The sequence below is a fragment of the Rhinichthys klamathensis genome, unplaced genomic scaffold (genome assembly GCF_029890125.1).
Source record: "Rhinichthys klamathensis goyatoka isolate OS25496 unplaced genomic scaffold, OSU_Roscu_1.1 h1tg000011l_1, whole genome shotgun sequence".
NCBI lineage: Eukaryota > Metazoa > Chordata > Actinopteri > Cypriniformes > Leuciscidae > Rhinichthys > Rhinichthys klamathensis.
Window position 1 is genome coordinate 17,684,190 of NW_026606564.1, and position 22,655 is coordinate 17,706,844.

The following is a 22,655-nucleotide window of genomic DNA, read 5'->3' on the forward strand; positions in this document are numbered from 1 at the left end:
CAGAAATACACTCTGAATTCAACAGATTTGCACATGTAACGAACAAACAAAACAAAAGAAAGTTGTCAGTTGTTTTGGTCTAAGGTAAAAAGAAAAGAAAACGACGTGTAACACCAGAAATGCCAATGGGCAACGCCTAGCTTTCCAATCACAACACTGAGAGACGCTGCCGTGAACAACGAAATAAAGAGGAACAATGCTGAATCGGCCTTCGAGTGTGTGTGTGTTTGCTTCTCTCACACACGTCCGTATTTTAACTATCGTACTAAAGCATCTTTCAAATGGGGAACGTAACGCCGAACAACCGAGTTAGTTTAACAGAGGACGAGAGTGAGTTACAGGAGTGAGATGTGCCAGTGTGTGACGGTTAAGAGTGACCTCTGACCTCTCTAAAGCCGGATGATGGATGGATGGATGGAGGAATGAAGGAAGGGTGATGTGCTCTTTGCTCATCCCATGTCTTTAGAGTGCAAAGATACCCTTATTTGACGTGTCGTGTGACGCACACACACATATATACACATATATAGAGAAGTACATGTGTGTATATTTGCTCTGATGTGTCCATGATTAAAACTCTGAGAACTCCTTTGCACATTTCTCTGTGAGAGACACGCGGATGTCCTCCTCCTCGTAGTCGTCGAAGTTGCTGGTGTCTCCGGGGCCTCTACACTTTGGTATGAACGGCGCCTCCACCTGTGGAGAAACACAAGTGTGTGTCGTAACGCCGCTCACTCCGACTATACTGATATATGCTTAGAAGCAGGCCATAGTTTAGTTATATAGGACTTTTAACGCAAGTGCTTTACACAATGTAAAAACACAATCATTAAAATACATACTGAAGAGCTATACACAGTACATAAACAAAAATATCAAGACCCAAAACACACAGAAGACATCCAATATAGTAACAATTTTAGTTCTCCTATTATACACTAATTTCAAAAACACTCAATTAATCTAAAAAATTAACTGGTAGTCTCTTCTGCTCACCGAGGCTGCATTTATTTAATCAAAAATACAGTAAAAACTGTAATATTGTGAAATATTATTCCAATGTAAATCAGCTGTTTTCTATGTGAATATCTAGTAAAGTGTGATTTATTCCTGTGATCAAAGCTGTATTTTCAGCATCATTACTCCAGTCTTCAGTGTCACATGATCCTTCAGAAATCACTCTAATATGATTTAACACAGATTTTTAATTAAAAAATCTGGGTAAAGACATTAAAAAAAACACCCTAAATTAATACTTTTATTCAAGTGACATTAAAGACATGTTACAAAACACTTACATTTCAAATAAATGCTGTTCTTTTGATCTTTTTATTCAAAGAATCCTGAAAAAATTAATCAGTTTCCACAAAAATATGAAGCAGCACAACGGTTTGCAAATAATCAATCACCAATAATAATTGATCATGTGACACTGAAGACTGGAGTAATGATGCTGAAAATACAGCTTTGATCACAGGAATAAATCACACTTTACTATATATTCACATAGAAAACTGCTGATTAACATTGGAATAATATTTCACCCTGGACCACAAAACCAGTCACAAGGGTCAATTCTTTTAAATTGAGATTCATACACCATCTGATTAAATAATCTTCCATTGATGTATGGTTATGACAATATTTGGCCTATTTGAAAATCTGAAGGTGTAAAAAAGAAAAATCGAAACATTGAGAAAATCGCCTTTAAAGTTGTGCATTTATGTTTGCTCTTGTCCTGCATTCACTCACAATAATATTGTTTTTTTATATATATTTACAGTAGGAAATTGACAAAATATCTTGATGAAACATGATCTTTACTTAATATCCTAATGATTTTTGGCATAAAAGAAAAATGGATGATTTTGACCCATACAGTGTGTTGTTGGCTATCGCCACAAATATACCCGTGAGACATGTGACTGGCTTTGTGTATTTTTGATCACATAAATGAGCAGAAGAGACTTCTAAAGTATATTCACATAGAAAACAGCTATTTTAAATTGTAATAATATTTCACATATTTCTGTATTATTGAATGCAGCCTTACTGAGCAGAAGAGACTATTTAAAATGTAAACTTCAGACTGGTAGAGTCTCTGGTCTGAACAGGAATCAGAAATGAACAACAACAACAGAAACACACACAGCTCTCACTATGGTGGAGGTGTAAACCAAGGCTCGAACGCCACGGCTGAAGACTGAGCATCATACCTTCCTCTCATAGATGGCGATCCAATCCGTGGTGGCGAACCACTTGTGGTTCTTGATGTCGCTGACCCCGTTCCTCAGGTTCCCGAAGCGCTTGGTGAGGTCCACCTGCAGCAGGTTCCTCAGCAGATCCTTCAGGTCCGAGCTGAAGTGCGAGGGGAACCGGACCTGCAACACACGCTCAACACGTCACTTCCCCCGGCCATCGGCCCAGACGCTCAGCTGAGCTCATAATGACCCGCCAGTACCTTTCCGGACACGATCTTCTCGTAGATCTGGATGGGTTGGTCTGCAAAAAACGGGGGGTATCCAGCCGCCATTTCATAAATGAGAACGCCGAGAGCCCACCAGTCCACAGCCTTGTTGTACCCCTACATGTGAACAGACATTAGTGATCGGCCCTGAGGGAAGTGTGTGTACGGAGTCAGAACAGTGTGAGGAAGACCTTGCTGAGGATGATCTCTGGCGCCAGGTACTCCGGAGTGCCACATAATGTCCAGGTTCTGCCTTTTACTCTTTTCGCAAAGCCGAAGTCTGTTACCTGTGCGGGAGACAGCAGTGCCGAGCGTTGAAGGCCAGATACACCAGTTCAATTACTAAGAGATATCATCACCATACTTCACCAGTTGATTAAAACAACTAAAAAAGGTTTCTGAAATGTTGTTTAAATATGAAAATGTGGCGTTATGTAATTAAATATGCACTAATTTCGAAAACAAAAATCTGCATATTGGATGAAGTCTGGTTCATTCTTTTCATATACAGTCAAACCAAAGTTTATTCAGACACCTTCAACATGTCTCACATTATCACAGTTTATTCACTATAGTTTAGAAATAAACATGAGTTCTCAGATCAGTGGATATTTGACTGGTTTTGTCCGTCCTTCTGTTAGACTCTCACACATGAATTTTGTTGAATATCTGTCGGCTGGTAAATTTAACTACACAATTAGATAATACCAGTTTAGCTTAACCAGTGACCAAGCAATGCTTCATGTTGTTCAGTCTGTGTGTGAAAAGAGCATTAGCAATTACAGAAAACACACTGAAGAAAACAGTGTCTGAATAATAATAATGTTTGGTCTCACATTTGTACATATTTTACTGGTAGTCACTGTATGAAGAATTTCTGGGTTTAATATATCACAGTTTGCTTTATTTTGCTCTCCTCACTTACATAAATGAACTATAGTGTCCTGCACACACTAGTGAAATAATATCAAAAATGATATCTGGTGTCTGCATAATTTTTGGCTTGACTGTATTAGAGTCAAAGGATTTTTACAGAGGCTCCACAAATAATAATAATCCACAAATCAGACAAAAATAAATACATTTTCACAATTTTTTTAGGAATACAATGTTGTATAAAATCAGGAAAATTATATATGAACAAAACCCATCAGTCAAAACCTTCAGAATATAGTTAATAATAAACCTGTAAAGTCTGAAGTGCAGATTTCTGGCTCAATGTAGGAGGAAAAACTCATTTCGAGAAAACCAGCTTTATACTGTAAAGCTATATACTGTAATTGAAATGTACAGTATATTTAAAGCTATATACTGTAATTGAAATGTACAGTATATTTAAAGCTATATACTGTAATTGAATGTACAGACGCAAACAGATAAAGTGCTCTAAAAGATAGTTAAACGTGTATTTTGGAAGTTTTCTTTCCACTAGTCTGAAAAAATTAAAAATAAAACCCCAAAATTGACAGATGCATTTTTGCCTGTAGTGTCTCACCGTAAGTGTGCTGAATAATCTTTTATAAAAATAAAATAACATGCACATATCCATATACAGCCGAGCCATCTCAGAATGGCCTTTTTCAGCACACGGTGTTAAGAGTTTCTGTGAAGCCCGGGAAACAAGCCGACGGCAAAGAACCAGCGGCGATGAAAGTGTGTTTCTCGGCCAAAAAGATGCGCTTGAACACAAAGGCGGCCTAAAGGAGGCGTCCACTAGCGTGTGTGTGAGGACACATCTGTCTGTATCAGCAGCTAATAGTCTATTTTCATCATTCATAAAGGAGGACTGCAGATTTACACACCGTCACCAAAGCAGCACAGTGTGAATATCAGTCAGGCTGATCACACTCTATTCCAGTCGGCTCATGCTATTATGGAAATATCCCGTCATTTGAATGTCCAGGTAAGATGATGTAAAGGTATAACAGCTTTCTGTCTGTGCCGGCATGACTTCTTTGCTCCCTTTCATCACTAGCCGAGTTTTCATTACAGACTTTTGCCGGGTTTTCTAAATGTCGATAAAAAGCTAATTGCGAAATGACTGGGTTTCCATTAGCCGATGTTATGCGACTTAAACAATAATCACGATAATCGTTCCAAAAATCATGGCGACGGATGTTGGTGGGTTTACGCATAGATATCGATAATAAAGGCTAGATGTCTTACGGCGGAGTCTCTATCGTCATCACCGGCGGCCATCTTGTCACAGGCAAGGCTCTGTGGTGCCTGATGTAAGATGAGTGATCAGCACGAACACAAATACTCTTATCTCGTCGAAATCTTGACGGATTTACAAACGGTTTGGTTTCTTACAAACATTATTAGCGTGGCTATAATTCTGGATGATTATTTATTTATACACTTATTTTTCATAAGTGTGCAGTGTCATAACTACATCTCTGACGTTTATAACAAACCAAACCGTTTGAAAATCGGTAGAAAATTGAGCAAGTTATGGTTATTTAAAAAGTGCATGCAACATTAAACACAATGTTAGGAGTGAGCGAGCTGCCTGTGGCAAGATGGCCGCCAGGTGCGGACGTCCACCTCCATTGGCTAGCAGCGCGGACGAGACATCTAGCCTTTATTATGGATATCTATGGGTTTACGTATATCGCAGCAACGAGCCCTTACTTTTATTTGAGGGAGTCGTAGGCGTGTTTTCCAAGCATTAATTGCAAGGAAAGACTCATATGAGGAGTGAGGAGTTTCTCCCTCATTTCTGCTTCAAGCTCTTAATAAACTGTGGCATTTCTTTGTTGTTTAGAATCCAGTATTCCTGTAATACTTTCGTCTTGTATGAGTTTAATGAAGACTGTGATGTACGTCAGGCGACTGTAAATGTGGAAAACTGTTTCCATTGCAGTGTTGCAAAATATTCCTTTATCGAATTGCCTGAAAAACCACCTCACATGAGCGTAAAAAGTTTTTTGCGATATATGTGAGTTTTTGAGAAATTGACGTTTCCAATGGGCGTATTTTCAATTCGCAAATTCAATTTGCGCTAGTGGTGCAACGGATCACAAAACTCAACGGTTCGGATCATGAACGGTTTTTCAGCCACGGATCGGATAATTTTTCAGATCAGCAAAAATGTTTTTTTTCTAAATGATATATATATATATATATATATATATATATAAGGGGTGGGGGGGGGGGGTGGGGGGGTGTGACTGCTTTTCATTTATTACTTAAAGCTCACTCGAAGTACTTCGATACCACATAAACTACTAGCCTAACTGATAAAGTTCAAACATTAATAAAATAAAAAAACAGTCAGTTATAAAATAAGAACAAATACACAAATTACAAGCAGAGATTAATACTAAATAACAATTACAAAGTCTTACAGTAGTATTCAGGTACAGAAATTAATAATTAGCCCTAAATGTAATATAATACTTTTTTGTTCACTGGAAATTAAATAGTTTAATTTTTGCTAAAGCTGTAATTTTGTTGTGTTATTAACATTAATGACACAGACAACAGTGGGAATATTAGGCTACTGTCACTTTAAGACAAACATCCGGTTTCTTTCTCAACTGTTCACTTATGATGACATAACCGAGGGAATACTTGCCCAGACGGTATTTTGACACACGTTGTGTGTATGTGTCCGTTCAAGGACAAGAAAACACGAAAGAGGGATCAATTCTGTGTTCGAGCGCTGTCTGAAATGAGTCTCTCTCTCTGACTTACGATTTTCGCCTCTTCATCCACGTTTAAAATTGTTTGAATGTGTAAATTGGCAAGACAAAACACGTCCAAATAATAAACTTTCACTCTATGATGGTTAAACTCAGCGGTTAATCTGCGAATCACATGCGTGGCGAGCCGCGGGGCAGCCGCTCCGTACGGATCATGATCACCTGTGACCCGTCCACCCCTAATTCCCGCAATTTGAAGGGTAATGAACACATGGCTACTTTCGCTTTTAATCTCTTGCACCAACTCGTTTGATAAGCTGAACAGCCAATCAGAGTTCTCGCTTTCACCGACGGATATACAAAAATACACGATGCTTAGCTTAGAGGAAAAAGGCACTGCGCACCAACACCTCTTCTCCTCTGAGAAACTGGTGGATTCATGAAGTGTATAAGGGTATTTTACAGGAGAGTGTGAGGATGACGGTTCACAACCTCAAGCTTTAGAGACGCAACAGTCAATGACGCAGAGTAAACCAACAGAAAACACATGTTCTCCTTATATTTCAGATCATGAAATATAGGCTGAAACATTGATAAACAGAAATATCGACAGACTTGTGTGGAGGAATGGTCCAAAATGGGTCAAAAGTCGTCCAAGCAGCTGCAAGAAACCACTGGAGGACGAGTGTGCTGCTAAAGGAGGATCTACAGGTCACTACTCAAGGGTTCACTTACTTTCGCACTGTGAACGACTCAATGCGTTTGATATCAATGTGAACCTACAACTGTCTGTGCAGTGTGCACTATATTAGTCAGATCTTGATTTAACTCACAATTAGACGATGTTATTGGGAATAGATGCTAAAGGGTTACCTGTATGTAGCCCTGCTGGTCGATGAGTAGGTTCTCCGGTTTCAGGTCTCTGTAGATGAGGTCTAGTGAGTGGAGGTACTCGAAGGTCAGGACGATCTGGGCCGCATAAAACCGTGCGTGTGGTTCACTGTCGATCAGACCAATCACATCCCAGAGTTAGACAGCGAGACAGAACACACACAAACCCTGGATCAGGAATCAAGTCTCCGCATAACGCAAACAGTTACACAGGGGAATAAGAGTGTCCGATAGCAATAGGTTTCACCCTGATATGAAAGTTACGGAGCCCCTAAAGGGACATGGAGGCGGGGGGAAATACATATGCGCTCGCTTGCAAATACCTCAAATGTTTTGCGAGCGAACGCAAAGTTTCTCATGGGAACGCGAAACATTTGTGAGAGAATGCAAAAGCACTTACATATCATATTTTATTCCATCACCATGTCCTTTTCCGTAGAGAATTATGGAGTCTCGTTACATTTATTTGGTATTGGGAATGACTACTGAATGTGTGTTTATTATGAACACTGCTGAATATAGTAACACTTTCTGACACATCCCAAAACATGATACAACTAGGGGTGTCTCCAGGATCTGCTTTTGAAGAGATATCGTAGTATAGCGCGTTCTATCATGTTTTCCTTAAAGGTTCACTTCAGGATTTAGCATTAAGCTTTGTATTAGTAGAAAACCTGTATTATTTTCAAATTACCGTGTTTTTCACCCTCATATCCCCCTGAGACGAGAGATTTATGTATTTTTTGTCTGGAAAAAATCCTCCGATGATGCAAAAATCGAGTGCAAGTGCATTCTGGGAGTTGTTGTCTTTCATCCACATAAGCCAAAAATACATTTTCTGGCTTTTCTCAGTCTAGAAAGCTCCAAATTCAAAAATAATTTCACATTTCTTCTACATAAATGACCCATTTTAAATACACATTCATCTTTCCAGAGGTGAAGTATCCCTTTAATAGTAAACATGCTGCTGTTTTGGAGGAACTATCCCTTTAATGTTAATAACACAACAAAACAGAGGAAATCACTCACTGCTCTTGACTGACAACTTTACAAGTAGCTTTAATAAGAATCAATGTATAATTTATACAGTGAAGTCTATGTAGTGTTTTATTTTCATATTTGTTCATTTAAATTTCTTCAATGCTACTGTTAAACACACCTATAGTACTGTAGCTGAACAAATAAAGCACTGTTTATTTCATTTGTATATTAAGTTGTGTATGTGTAATGTGTATCTTTGCTCTTAATTTTTAATAACAAAGAAAATAAAGACAAAGATTTTTATCTTCGCCACTTTGGCCTAAATGACTGCCTTTCTTTTTATATATTTTTTAACCTATAAGGCTTTGTTTTTAAAATAGGGACATTAGTTTGGCTGTAATGCACAGTCACTTGCAAAATAGTAAAACCAACATGAAAAAGAATCGTGTTTGACATGCATGCACACACTTGAGTTCATGAGTGCTGTCAGGAGGAGACATTTTGTAAAAAGGACATTTACAGAGAGTATAACAAACACAAACACAAAACTTCAAGCACATTACCCACTTGAAACAATGCAATAACTCGACAAACTAGTAATTCTTCTGCACCATTATCCAAGTAACATTTTTTTTGATAACAATAATAAGCAATAATTCCATAAACGAAGTTCGGCAGAAACGAGGACAGCTTCACTCACCTAAACCGGCCGATTCTTCTGAGGTGCGAGAACATCTCTCCTCCTGGCACATACTCCATCACCATATACAAATTAGAGTTGTCCTGCGAGAATAAAGCCACATGAAGACTGAGAGAGTAGGAAACCACACTCCTGGACATACTACTCGACTGTTACATAACACTGTTTCTCAATTTCTTTCAAACCGTTTATGGTTTGGTTTATCTTTTTCTATGTTTAAATTACTATCATAGCCAACATAGTAAAATAATAATATTAAAAATTTTAATAATAACTCGTTATTCTGCTTACAATTCAGTGGTGGGACACAAAGTCAGTTCTCTGATGCTTAAACTCGTGCATCTCAATGCTTTTATGATGAAAAATGAATGTAAGCAGTCGATTGTAAACGGATAGGACACATATCACAGATCTGAGCATTAGTCTATCAGACCTGCTGCTGTCTAAGCTGACATTAATGCTAATAAAGAATTGCTTGTAATGTATTTTTGTTCCTCATTAATGTCCGTTTACTAGTTTTGAAGCTATATTCAGATTCCTGTTGATGTTTTTCTAACAAAACTAAGACAATCTCTAATTTCTATAAGTAACACTGTTGCTTACATTTGTTTTGTTTGTTTTTTAGCTTACAAATAAAGAAACTTCCAGAAAAGATATTAAAATACATGTACACCAAAGATAAAAATTAAAAGGGAAACTTAAAACAAGTCACTAAATTAAAGCTATAGTAAGTTGGAGAATGTTTTGTAAATTCTGTGTAGATTTGGAAAGCAGCACCAGGAGATAGAAACACTTTACAATAAGGTCTAACTTGTTAACATTAGTTAATGTATTAAATAACCAGGAGTAATACATTTACAGTATTTATTAATCTGTTAATGTAAGTTAATATTTAATATTTGTTCATGAACATAAATGTATGAGTAAACGTTGATATGAAGCAACTAAGATGAATAAATGCTGTAGAAGTGTTGCTCATGTTAGCTAATGAACCCTCACTGTAAAGCGTTACACACTCGTCCAGGGGATGTGTTCAGCTCCACTGAAAGGGCCAAATATTGTGTGCTGAACAGTGTTGGGGAAGTTACTTTTAAAAAGTAGTGTTTGCTCGTTACTCGTTACTTCTTAAAAAAAGTAATCTGTCACTTTACGCCGTTTCCCTCTATGGAAAGTAACTTTTTACGCTACTCGTTACTTTTAGTTTGCTTGACTTTGGGCAGAACCCAATATCTGTTCCTAAATGTGTAGGCCTACATGTAGTTCTACTATGAACTCTACTTATTGAAAAACTAGAAGAAGAAAAAAAGATTGAGAGAGAAAAAGAGAGATTTTTATTAAATAACATTTGAAAAACCTGTATAAACTGAACACCAAAGAACAATATTAACTATTGAGTGGTGGTGACGCGTTCATGAAAGCTGTCACAAAGAACCAGCAAAAGTAATGATTATGAATATGTCAAATATAGCAAGGAGACATTTCAGTTGTTTATTATAAGCAAGTGTTTTCTGTGTCAGTGTCGGCTGCAAAGATGAAGTTGACGATGGTGACTCGCGATCTTCGCAGTAGAGAACGCGCCGGAGAGAAATGCACATTTCATACGGATTACCTAAGCAGAGAGCAGTCCGTTTTCTTTTGTTTTGAATTGTTTTGTTTAAAAGTAGACATTTCAAGCTTTCTATATATATCTCAGGTCTGTGAGGAAAGTAGCTTATACGCTGAGTTCTGGTTCATTTATGAGGCGACCTCCAGTTCACGCGCCGGCGCGGAGCTCCTGAGAAGTCCTGATATTTCCTGCTATATTTACTTCTTATTTATTAAATCCAGGCAATATGCCAATCCTTAATATTTGGGGTTTTAAATGCCTGTTTGAGGTCTCGGTGAAAGTTTTAAAGCAGTCTTTTAGAGCCGCTTTCAGAGCGGTCACGTCCGTAACATTGTTTTTTGCTCATAAATGCGAACAATGTTGTGTAAAACAAACAAAATGTCAGGTACCTTGAAGGCATATTCCAATCTGACGAGGAACGGGAACGATACGGCTTGTAATATCCTCTTCTCATTTAGCGTATGCTCCACTTGTTTCAACTTCACCACCTAGCAAACAATACATAAACAAGAATTATTGAGCAGATCATCATCATCATCATCATCATTCACGCTGTATTTATTTAGAGCGGGGTCTCGATTCTGATTGGCTGAATTTCAATCCGTTGTAACCTAGCTGTGTATTATCCCTTACATGCTGATCCAGGGCTTGACATTAGCATCAGCAACCGCGTGTGTGTTTCAGCAGTGGTGTGTAACACTCACTCCTAACTACACACTTCAGCGGGTTGAATTTATATAATATACATTTTTCAATTGTAGTCTTTTAAAAAGGCATCTGAAATAATAAAGTAAGTACAATGTAGTGTTGTCAAAAACATGATGCTACTAAAATCACAGGTGTCACAGGTGTGTGTTTGTGGAGTAACACTAATGTAATGCGGCCACAGGTGTGTGTTTGTGGAGTAACTTACAGCGGCTTCGCACGCAGTTCAACCAATCAGAATCAAGGACTGGAACTATCCGTTTTATAAGTGAATGTAAACAGTTGAGAAAGAAAGCGCATGTGTAACAGTATAACGGACCCGTGCGTCAGGTCTTAAAGTGACAGCAGCCTAATAAACCTGCGGCCAAATCATGAGATAATATTAAAAATATCTATTTAGCAGTTTTTCCCCATGGTATCGATGTCAAAATGGTGGCCAGTGAAAATGCTGAGTGGCTCGTAACTTTACCACAGTGGCTGATGAGCAAACTAGTTAATCTCAAGCCCTGTATTTATCCAAATTATTAAACTGTGAAAGCATTGATGATCCTTTTGTCTTTTACTTTAAACAAGAACTGTTAAACGCATGACATGTTTATGGTGTGTAATACTGAGAGAGAAATCCTAAACGCAGTGCAGTCCCACAACCCACCTTCTGTTTGTCCAGCACTTTCATGGCGTAGAACTGATCTGAGGCCTTATGTTTGACCAACATGACCCTGCCGAAGGACCCTGTGCCCAGCGTCTTCAGTCTGTCAAAGTCATCTAAGCCAGTTGTGCTCTTTAGGGACAACAAAACACACATTTTAAAGACATTATCCTACAGTACTGCATCACTACCAAAAAAACAAAGCAAAAACAAACCCTGACCTGTGGTGGTGATTCCCATTTTCTCAAGAAATCTTCTTTGGCTTTGGCTAGAAACTCTTTAACTGAAAGGAGGGAAAAACAAAAACACCATTTCAGAGTCCAAACGAGCAAACTAGCTGGACTTAACTCAACTACTCGACATTCAAAGATACAAAGTGAACGAGGGAATGTTTTTCTAGCTACTTATACTTTCTAGACATGAAAATCAGGCAATCTCACAAGGCAACCGTGGACATCAGTGGTGAACAGGAGGTCTTGTGAAGCATGCATTACTGATTAACACATAACACAAGAACAACACAGCAGACTTCAGTTGACCGCAGTGACGGAGAAATGAGCCAATCATTACATCTACTGGGGCTTTTCTTTTACATCACACAAATGCTTCTCCGCCACTGCGGTAACCCAACGTAATCGTGATCATACCAAAAGTCTCTACAGATCACCATGGATTTTCAGGAACATTGACCCACATGGATGGGATGATGAGGAATCAGAAAGAGAAAAAGGAGAGAAAGACAAAGAAAGATACAAAAGAGAGATTTCTGTCAAACAATCACATCAGTTAGACGGTGCAAGACATGGATTAGACGTGACAAGAGATACTAGACAAGATAGGATGCTAGCCATAGTTCACAGGATCATTGGAGAGCAATGTGTGCACGTGGGTCTGGGCACTGTCCCATTCCCTAACAGCTAGAGTCTGTCTGAAGGGTTTCACAAGCGCAGACGTCTTCCCACCGCCTCATCCTTTTATGGTGTTCCTGCTCCGCAAGTATGCGACGGCCTGGAGCTAACCGGGTTGTAAAGCACAGCTGGTTAATGTAGACACAGACTGGAGCGGTTCGGGGTTTAGGATGAATTTATGGAGATGTTGTGCAGAAGAACTGATTTTGAGCTGATATTTGGCAGAATTAGAGATGTGCCAGGATGGTCCAACAACATACTCGTGTTATAACGGATAAACAGAGCTAACTGGATATGTAATAGCAAACTTCTAATTAAGGGATAGTTCACCCCAAAAATGTAAATTCTGTCAGTAATTACTCGCCCTCATGTTGTTCAACCCCGTAAGACTTTCATTCATCTTCGGGACACAAATTAAGATATTTCTGATTAAATCTGAGAGCTGGATCACTCCTCCATAGGCTTCTTAAGGGATTGAAACTGGCCGGCCCAGAAAAGTTATTAAAGACATCGTTAAAATAGTCCGAGTGACGACAGCGGCTCAATCTTAAGTTTATCAAGCAACAAAACATTCAATCAGAGATCAAGAGTATTGTGAAGGTGTTAGATGTATAAGTGTTGTATTGTTTTGAAGATATAATATGTGATGTGTAAGTGTATGTCAACGTGGAATGTATGTTTAGATGTACGTTGTATGTATGTAGTATTATTTTGAAGGTATAATATGTGATGTGTAAGTGGATGTCAATGTAGAATGTATGTTAGATGTTGTAAACATACACTGTTATGCAAGAAAAATTTCAGACTCGTCTGACAATAAAGTATAAAGTAAAGTAAAGTAAAGTAAAGCAACGAGAATACTTTCTATGCGCAAAAAAACAAACAAAAATAACGACTTTATTTCAACGATTCATTTCCTTCTCTGTGGGCCTCGAGTGAGTTCACGTAGTGAAACATCTAGGGCTGTCAACTTTATGCAATGAGCTCTGACTGTCAGCTCGGGCCTGTGGACAGCAGAGACAGTCTCTAGTAAACAACAGAAAGCCATTTAATTAATTAAACGCTGAGCTCATGAATAAACCAGCGGCTACTTTCACATAATCTTAAACTGAATACGACTATAAACATATGGTTGTCTAAAACTAATTCAACCGTGTAGAAAGCTGATAACTGGTCCCCTGTAACGAGTATGAGTCGATCTGTGTTAATGGTCAAACGCTTAAAACATGTTGATGTTCCAGAGGAACGCATAAGTGTGATTAGTTCATTATTTACTGACATTCTTGTTTTTCCAAGCCCATATATATATGTATGATTAATACAGTAGTCAACATTTGAAGTGGATCAAAACCTTTCATCAAAGTTATACATGACTTTTGAACAGGACAACTTTGATTAGCCTAACTTTTTTGATTCATTTCAAATGTTGACTACTGTATATTAATATTTCCCCCTGCAAAGGTCATCATGGAGCTCTTTTCCATTGAACTACAGTTCAGGCTCCAAATTGGACCAAACAAAACATGCCGTGGCCAATCTCACGACTTACGCCAGGTCCACACACACACTCCGCTTGCAGAACATATCCCGCACTTCTGGGGGATGGTCCAAATTAATTAAAATTACCAGTCACATTTAATATTATTATGTATTAGATTGAGGTATGGTTATGATTAGGAGTAAGTGTTCAGGGTTAGAGTAGGCGATAGGGTTTGGGTCACGGTTTAGGGTTAAAGTTAACAGTGTAACTAACTACTAGGGCTGCGCGATATACCGTTTTAGCATCGATATCGCGATGTGTGACGTCAAGTATAAGGTAGGGCTGGGCGATTTTATCGATTCTGCGATATAAATCGATATTTTTTTTCCAAAGAAAGTATCGATTTTTTAGCCGCGAGTATCGATACATACGTCCCATTCAAATCCCCTGTGTTTACCCCCGTTCGTGTTGCAGGAAGAGCGATTTGGTCAGCCAGCCGCTAGTGTTGCTGTAGAGCAAGTTACCCGTACAAAATGTACACAGACGCTGACGTCTAACTCTTCCTGTTTACCAAGTCAGAGCGAGGATATTCATAGAATGGCGGCGAATATAAATCCGGCACCCGCCTGCTTAAAAGCAGATGTGTGGGAGCACTTTGGTTTTAAAAAAACAAAGGAAAGCAACGACTTGGATAAAAGCGTCGCGGTTTGTAAGCTATGTGGCACTAAAGTTAAGTATTCCGGCAATACCACAAATTTACGAGCGCACCTAAAACGTCACCACCTGGACAAGTTTATGCTTACGGAGGACCCAAAGCAGCAGCGGCCGCGTGACCCAAAACAAACTACGCTGGACATTGATGGCGGTTGTTCCCACAAGTTTCCGTCTGCTTCACCAAGGTCGCAGAAAATTACAGAGTCCATTGCCTACTTTATTTGCCAGGATTTGAGACCATATTCAGTGGTGGAAAACCCCGGCTTTAGGCGCATGGTGAACGCGATGGAGCCCCGCTATCCGATTCCAACCCGCGAACACCTCACCAAGGTTTCCATTCCCGGGCTGTACGCTCAGACAAGGGCACACGTTAAAGCCTCCCTGGCCAGCGCGGAGAGAGTTGCCCTGACGTGCGACGGCTGGACCTCGCGCACAACTGAAGCGTATGTTACCATCACGGCCCACTTTATCAACGAGGAATGGGAGCTCGTTACGTATGTTTTACAAACCAGGGACATGCCCGAGAGCCACACCGGACACAACCTGGCAGAACATCTGAGAAAGGCCCTCGCTGAGTGGGGAATCACAGAAAAGGATCCAGTAATCGTCACTGACAATGCCTCAAATATGACAATCGCAGCTGAGGAGGCAGCATTCACACTTCATGTCAAATGTTATGCTCATACACTAAATCTAGCTGCACAGCGTGCCCTCAAAATCACAGCAGTCGCACGCCTGCTGGGAAGGGTGAGACGCATTGTGAGTTTCTTCAGACGGAGCACCACAGCCAACCACATGCTGAAAGAAAAACAGAGGCTTCTACGACTACCAGAGCACAAGTTGATGACGGATGTAGTTACCAGGTTAGTGTGTGGTTACTTTTCAATAGTTTATTTGTTTTTTTATTACTTATTCATTTATTAATTACATTATTATTTAATTTGTTTAGTCTTTTATGTAAAGCATCCATGCTGTCTATAAATAAAATATAAATAAAGTATATTTATTTTATTTAACTACAGATGGAATAGTGCGCATGACATGCTGGAAAGATTCCTGGAGCAACAACCGGCCATCTGCGCAACCCTGCTCTCGAGTGAAGTCAGGAAGACCGAGAAAGATCTGTGCACACTGACTGAGTCAGATGTGACAACAGCTGAAGAAGTAGTCAGCGCTCTGAAGCCTATGAAAGAGGCAACACAGTACATGTCCAAGGAGAAGACCCCCACACTGTCAGTCGTCGCACCCCTCCAGGACACACTGATCAACGGACTGAAACCGATCGAAGGTGAATCTGCAGTCATAAAAGAGATGAAGGCTGCCATGGCTGGGGATCTTCAGAAGAGGTATATGGACCTCAAGGCAACTCTCCATGCCTGTTCAGCGATGGATCCAAGATTCAAAAGTCTTCCCTTCCTGACTGAAGATGAAAGACAGGAAGTTTATGATGGACTGATTGTAGAGGCTGCAAGACTGAGCATGCAGCCATCAGAGGTAAGGCAGTGATGGTACTGCTACTAGTTTAAAAGGCAAATCCGACATCAGTTTAAAATAGATAAATATTAAATAGTTTTAAAAGCATAATTAAATACTATAATGTTAACAGGTTTAAATGCATATTTAATATAGTAATTAAAAGATTTATACAATAAAAGCTCATGAATTTCATTTCATGTTGACTTATTTAATTTAGTCACTTTGGAGTGTGGATGAAGAGGGCACAGCAAATGCTCATGCTCATGATGAGGGGATGGCATCTAAAGAAGATAAAGACGCTGTGGATGAAGGAGAGCATTTCATGGAAGGAGTGAGCAGTCAAGGTCAGTAGTATTACCCATTGTTATCCGCACTGTGTGTTGTCTGAACTTCTGTGCAGGAAGTATGGAATGTGCTTAACTATAAGTAATGTTTTTTTTGTTTTTATTGTTTATTTATTTGAAGGTCAGCGTCCTCCACCCAGGAATCCAAGGCCCTCTTGTCCACTGGCTGCCCTTCTTGGTGAACGATACGGTGGTGGTGCAGCACGAACCAAGAAAAATACCCAAGAGGACGAGGCCAAGGAGCAGATGACCCGCTACAAGGAGGCAGATCTCCTGGAAGTGAAAGAAGATCCACTGGTCTGGTGGAAGGAGCACCAGTATCAGTATCCACTCTTGTCACAACTTGCTAAAAGGTACCTCTGTATCCCTGGCACTAGCGTTTCCTCTGAGAGGGTATTTTCCACAGCCGGAGATATCATCACTGCTCAGAGAAGCGCACTTCTCCCAGAGCATGTGGATCAAATTATTTTCCTAAACAAAAATCTGAAGACAATGTAGATCACTTGGTCTGCAGTTATGTGGAGAGGAGAGTTTGTTTAGTGTTCACTTAAGGCCTTAAGCTACTTTGCTAAGATGGGTAAAAAAAAATTCAACTTGAATTATTGTCTGGCTGCCATGGTTTATTTTTTCTGCTGGCTAGACTGGCTACCTCACATACGTGTAGGCTTACATGCCTTAAAATACTCAGCTAAGTTTTAAGTTAAATGTTCTTATTGACTTGAATTATTTGATGTTTTGGAGAAGCCATGGTACTACTATGTTTACTTACCTGGCGGCTTGCACCTTCATTGTTTCATTGCTTCATTAACTCTTCATTGTTAATTGCAAATTGCAATGTTGCACTTTATTTACTTTTCAAAGTCTTGTAAGCTACAGTTTGCACTGTTTCAATAAATGGAACTAATTTTCTCAACACATCTTTGATTAATTTTGTCCAGCATTTATTTTGCAAGCTGTCTGATGTTTTTGAGTTTTCATTTAAATTAATCCAAGTAAATGAAACACTCACAAGATGTCACCAAAATCACTCTGTCCCCTTTAAATCTTTCAGAAAATGATGTAAGTGTATCGAATTATATCGAATCGTATCGAATCGTATCGTAGGCTGAATATCGTGATATATATCGTATCGTGAGCTGAATATCGTGTATCGTATCGTATCGTGAGATTAGTGTATCGCTACAGCCCTAGTATAAGGGTCGTCGTAGTTGATCCGTACGGGCCAGCTGTCCCCCGATTCGGGACGCATGCGATTCGCAGATTAATTGCAAAGTTTAACCATCATAGGGTGAAAGTTTATCATTTGTGCATGCGTTTTAAGTCGAGTCAGGCATCAAGAGCAAGAGGACTCGCGCACTGCTTTCTGTGCACACACACACACACACAGAGCCGCGCAGACATGATTACCTTATGAAAACCCCAAATTCAAATTAGAATATTGTAAAAAGGTTTTCATAAGCTGTAAGCCATAATCATCAAAATTATAACAAATACAGGCTTGAAATATCTCACTTTGCATGTAAGGAGTCTATATAATGTATTAGTTTCACCTTTAAGTTGAATCACTGAAATAAATTAACTTTTGCACCCTATTCTAATTTTTCGGGTTTCACCAGTATTTTTGCTGAATTAAAGTGACAGCGCATTGTTTGCATTGGATGGACACAAATTGTAGTAATTTCACCACAAATGCACACGATTAACCTCTACTACCGTCCTCACATGGCTTTTTGCCCGGTGTAAAGCAAGGAGAACGACACCTCACCTCAACAAGGAGATATAACGGACGGCACTCGTCTCTCTCGGAGGTGGAAAAACAAGTTCTTTATGACCCGAAGGATTTAAATGCTAAAGAGAAGGCATGAGAGTCGGCTGTTTTTCTCAATAGTACGTTTTAATTAGGGCTGCCCCCTAATTGTCCACTAAACGTTAGTCGACGAAACTTTATTAGCAAGTTAATCGCAGTAAAAGAAAGAGTCCACCGGAAATTAAGTCACGCAGGCTTTACAGTATATCGGGCAGGACATTTCCCTATCATCCATCGACCTCAAATATGGCTTATCATTTGAAACATACTAATAGCAAATTTACATGGTCGCTCACTCTAACCTAGATAGATGTGTGCTATCATTAGACATATCCAAGTGTGTGTGTGGAGTGTGGAAGCTGAAGATTAGCGCGTTTAGTAGGACTTGAGGTGATAGTATCAGGCTCCTTGGTCTACATATTTAGTTTAGTATGGAGGTGTTACTATTTGATTTGCTATAGATGGATGGAAATTAATGAGATGCATCAATTTGTTTTGTATTTAATTAAAAGTTAAAGATAGAGATAGGGGGTAGGACCCGAAAAGTTTGTTATGAACTTCTTCCTACTCATTTTTGAACATGGGAAATTCTAATTTGATTTACTTACAATAATTTTTTGGAATATTGTGCTGAGATGTACATGATTTTATATAGCCGTTATTTTAATTTGATATATGTATGCATGTCTGTATATATATTTGTTATTTTTTTTCTTCAAAATAAAGAAAACAAACAGGATGTGGTTTCTGCCGTCTCGGTCTCCGTGAACAGGCGCACGGCACAAAAATGAACAAACTCAGTATATACTTGCCTCACAGAGATATAACATTGCATAGTCTTTCTATAGATATATGCATTTCATTAATTTCATTGTTTTATTAAATATCTGTATATTATTAGGCTAGTACTAGGCTAAATTTTGCATTTCATTCATGTCTTTTTCTGTTGAATTTGTCTTATTGTTTTAATTGTTTTATTGCATGGTGAATAGCATTAGCTCACTGTTGTTGGTCGCCAGTGAAACGGCTCTGAAAGAACAGATTAAGGGCTCTGGGGTCATTTTAATGAACAGCGGCTCCCGGATAAAGTTGTGCTCACGGCCCCCAGAAGTGCGGGATATGTTCTGCAAGCGGAGTGTGTGTGTGGACCTGGCGTAAGTCGTGAGATTGGCCACGGCATGTTTTGTTGGGTCCAATTTGGAGCATGAACTGTAGTTCAATGGAAAAGAGCTCCATGATGACCTTTGCAGGGGGAAATGTTAATATACAGTAGTCAACATTTGAAGCGAATGAAAAAAGTGAATCAAAGTCCTAAGACAAGAACGCGTATTGTTCAAAAATCCATGTATAACTTTGATGAAAGGTTTTGATCCACTTCAAATGTTGACTACGGTATTCATACATATATATATGGCCTTGGAAAAACAAGAATGTCAGTAAATAAATAATGAACTAATCACACTTATGCGTTCCTCTCGAACATCAACATGTTTTAAGCGTTTGACCATTAACAACAGGTCGACTCATACTCTTTACAGGCGACCAGTCATCAGCTTTCTACACGGTTGAATTAGTTTTAGACAACCATATGTTTATAGTCGTATTATGTGAAAGTAGCCGCTGGTTTATCATGAGCTCAGCGTTTAATTAACTAAATGGCTTTCTGTTGTTTACTAGAGACTGTCTCTGCTGTCCACAGGCCCGAGCTGACAGTCAGAGCTCATTGCATTCATCCTCCGGGTCAGGACAGCTAGATCACCAGCTCACTCTCACACGCGTTATCTAATGTCAGCTGGAGATCTGGGGAACATGTGTGAACGATAAGAGACGGCGTTTGGGCGAGTGTTTTGCTACTGATACAGGCCTGGCCCTCTCTCTTAACTAGCAAACAGCTTATTAGCCTCTAACTCCATTGCATAAGTTACGAAAACAAAAGCCCTTTTCCGTTTTAAAGTCGCAGGTTAACGTTATATAAGCATTTCCATTGGTGTGGAAGAATGACCGCCACTGAGAGCCTCAGGCCTCAGATCAAGCTTAAGCTAGCTCGACTCGCTCTGTGGTTTCTACATGACACACACACAGCAGCGTGATTTACACACAGAAACATTATTGCTGGTTATGGTGAAGACAGAATGAGCGTGGATCTCCTCGCGATGACACTTTTGGAAACGCAGTCCTGCACTCGCTAAGCGGCTAACTAGCATTAGCACAGGCTACAAAGGTAAACAAACAGTGACATTCCCCGAGCAGCGAGGGCTTTATAAAGCACGGCAGGGCGACCCAGCGCTCCTCCTCTTACCGCTCTCCAGTTCATTGCCTTTCTTGGCGGTCGCTGCGTTCCCCATCGTGCGGTGGCGGGCGACGCGGGCGATCCTCGGGCGACACGAGAGCGAGTCCTTGGCGGCGCGTCAGCTTCCCTCGGGCCGCGTCTGATGGACGGAGGACGGGCAGATCAGCAGCGGGTCTTCTCTTCCTCGGGTCTCCGCCACGCTGATCGCGGAGTCTCTCTTGACTTTCTCACAGCTCTTGCTCTTCTTCTTCTTCTTCTTCAGCCGCTAAGCCGAGTCTTCCTCGGCTGTGGCAGAGACATGGCACTGCGAGCAGAGACAGCACTGATACTGACACCTGCTGGACTCATGTGATGTGAGCCACACACCAGGCTAAATACAATCATTTTTTTTATTTTTATAATAATACTATTTACCATCCTGTTGGCAAAAATGTGTACACACAAGTACCTGCTGTTTCAAGAATAAAAAATACTATGATGTAGGAGTGTCACTCTACAGGTAGAAGCAACTGTAAACAATAATGTAAAAGTAATGCAGTGCAATTTTGCGTATTACTCCCTTAAAAAGTCAAGTCACCTTCATTTATTTAGCGCTTTTAACACTATAGAAAATTTGTCAAAGCAGCTTTACAGTGATAATAGGAAATTAAAGTAACAGATTGTTTGGCTTTACAGCAGCTCTAGAATAAAGATATTGTCCAGATAAAGTTAGTTTCGATTGATTTACTTCCATTGCAAAGATTATTAGTTATTAACTTAGGTGCGCTAACACGACACCGCTCTAACAGAAAACCCTGAACACACTCCGGCCGCTCATCCGCACAACAGTGTCTGGTGCTCGAGAACGCAAACCTGAAGTAGTGAAATACTAACTGCGTTACTTTTTTCGAAAAGTAATGTGTTACGTTACTTTTGCGTTACTTTTTTTCTCCCTCGGGCTGGGCTTGTTTTTCTTTACAACAAAAAGAGTTATTTTTGGGTAAATGTAAAGACCCTTTCACACCAAAAGTGAAATAATAAACCTCAGGCTGAAGGAAATGCATATTCACTCATGTAGAGTAGAGGGCGCTCACACACACACTCACACACACACACACACACACACACACACACACACACACACACTCAAGCAAACTTTTCAGCTGCAGGGGCCTCATTTATAACCGTTGCGTACGCACAAAACAGGCCCTGAAAGAGGCGTACGCCACTTCCGACGCATAAGTTGTTGTAGCGGCACCCTATAGCCGCTGAGAGGCTAAGCAGCAGGAAATATCCGTGACGCGTTTTCTTTCATTGAATAACCAATAACATTTTATTGGCATGATAACAGACTATCCACGTAAAACATGATAAAGATACGTATAAACGGTCAACAGAAAGTGAGCACTCCCCGCTACTCACCCCCTCTCTACACAATGAACCAAACAGGAAATACTACCAGGTATATACCCACCGATACCCATGTGACCAAACCACCTGGAAACGTACACGCAAAAATACAAAATAAAAGACAAACATTTTCTGCACTTACATTCCAGCCCCTGATTATTACACAATAAACCTGCAATAATCATAGACACAATCAAAATATGAACAATATTAACATACATTACATAATTAATTGTTATACATGATTTTCTTTTTCCTTTTTTTTTTTTTCTTCTTTTTTTTCATTGCTTAAGGAAATGTGAAAAAACGTGTGCAAGAATGTCCAGAGCGCTCAAACGTTCATCATTGTAAAGTTGGAGTAAAGTTAATGTAAAAGTCAAGTCTAAGTCAGTAAAGTCAGTAATTCGATCAAGTCCAAGTCAAAAAGGTCAAGTCAAAAAAGTCAGTTGAGAGCTCTCAAATGTCAGTCATAGCTAATCTTTAGATTCCTCAGCTTCAAGAAGACGACAAATTTTTGTAATTGGCCTGGTCAAGCAGGTACTCATAGTCTTGATCTTAACTTGCCGTGTGAATCCTTTTTTGTCTGTTATCACGTGAATAA

General features: G+C 39.6%; 2 protein-coding genes across 2 annotated transcripts; one reads left to right on the forward strand and one right to left on the reverse strand.

The window, feature by feature from the left end:
• Positions 1–308: 308 nt before the first annotated feature.
• prkacbb (protein kinase, cAMP-dependent, catalytic, beta b) lies at positions 309–20,981 on the reverse strand. The gene is made up of 10 exons (XM_056265863.1): positions 20,675–20,981; positions 11,868–11,929; positions 11,650–11,778; positions 10,682–10,780; positions 8,687–8,769; positions 6,988–7,114; positions 2,659–2,754; positions 2,462–2,584; positions 2,217–2,381; positions 309–696 (listed from the first exon to the last, which is right to left on the reverse strand). The coding sequence occupies exons 1-10, from the start codon at positions 20,718–20,720 to the stop codon at positions 571–573; spliced, it is 1,056 nt and encodes a 351-aa protein (XP_056121838.1). The 5' UTR covers positions 20,721–20,981; the 3' UTR covers positions 309–570.
• LOC130100408 (E3 SUMO-protein ligase ZBED1-like) lies at positions 16,454–17,229 on the forward strand. Its single transcript, XM_056265871.1, has 2 exons — positions 16,454–16,568; positions 16,690–17,229. Exons 1-2 carry the CDS (start codon positions 16,499–16,501, stop codon positions 17,064–17,066), a joined length of 447 nt encoding a protein of 148 aa, XP_056121846.1. The 5' UTR covers positions 16,454–16,498; the 3' UTR covers positions 17,067–17,229.
• Positions 20,982–22,655: the final 1,674 nt, after the last annotated feature.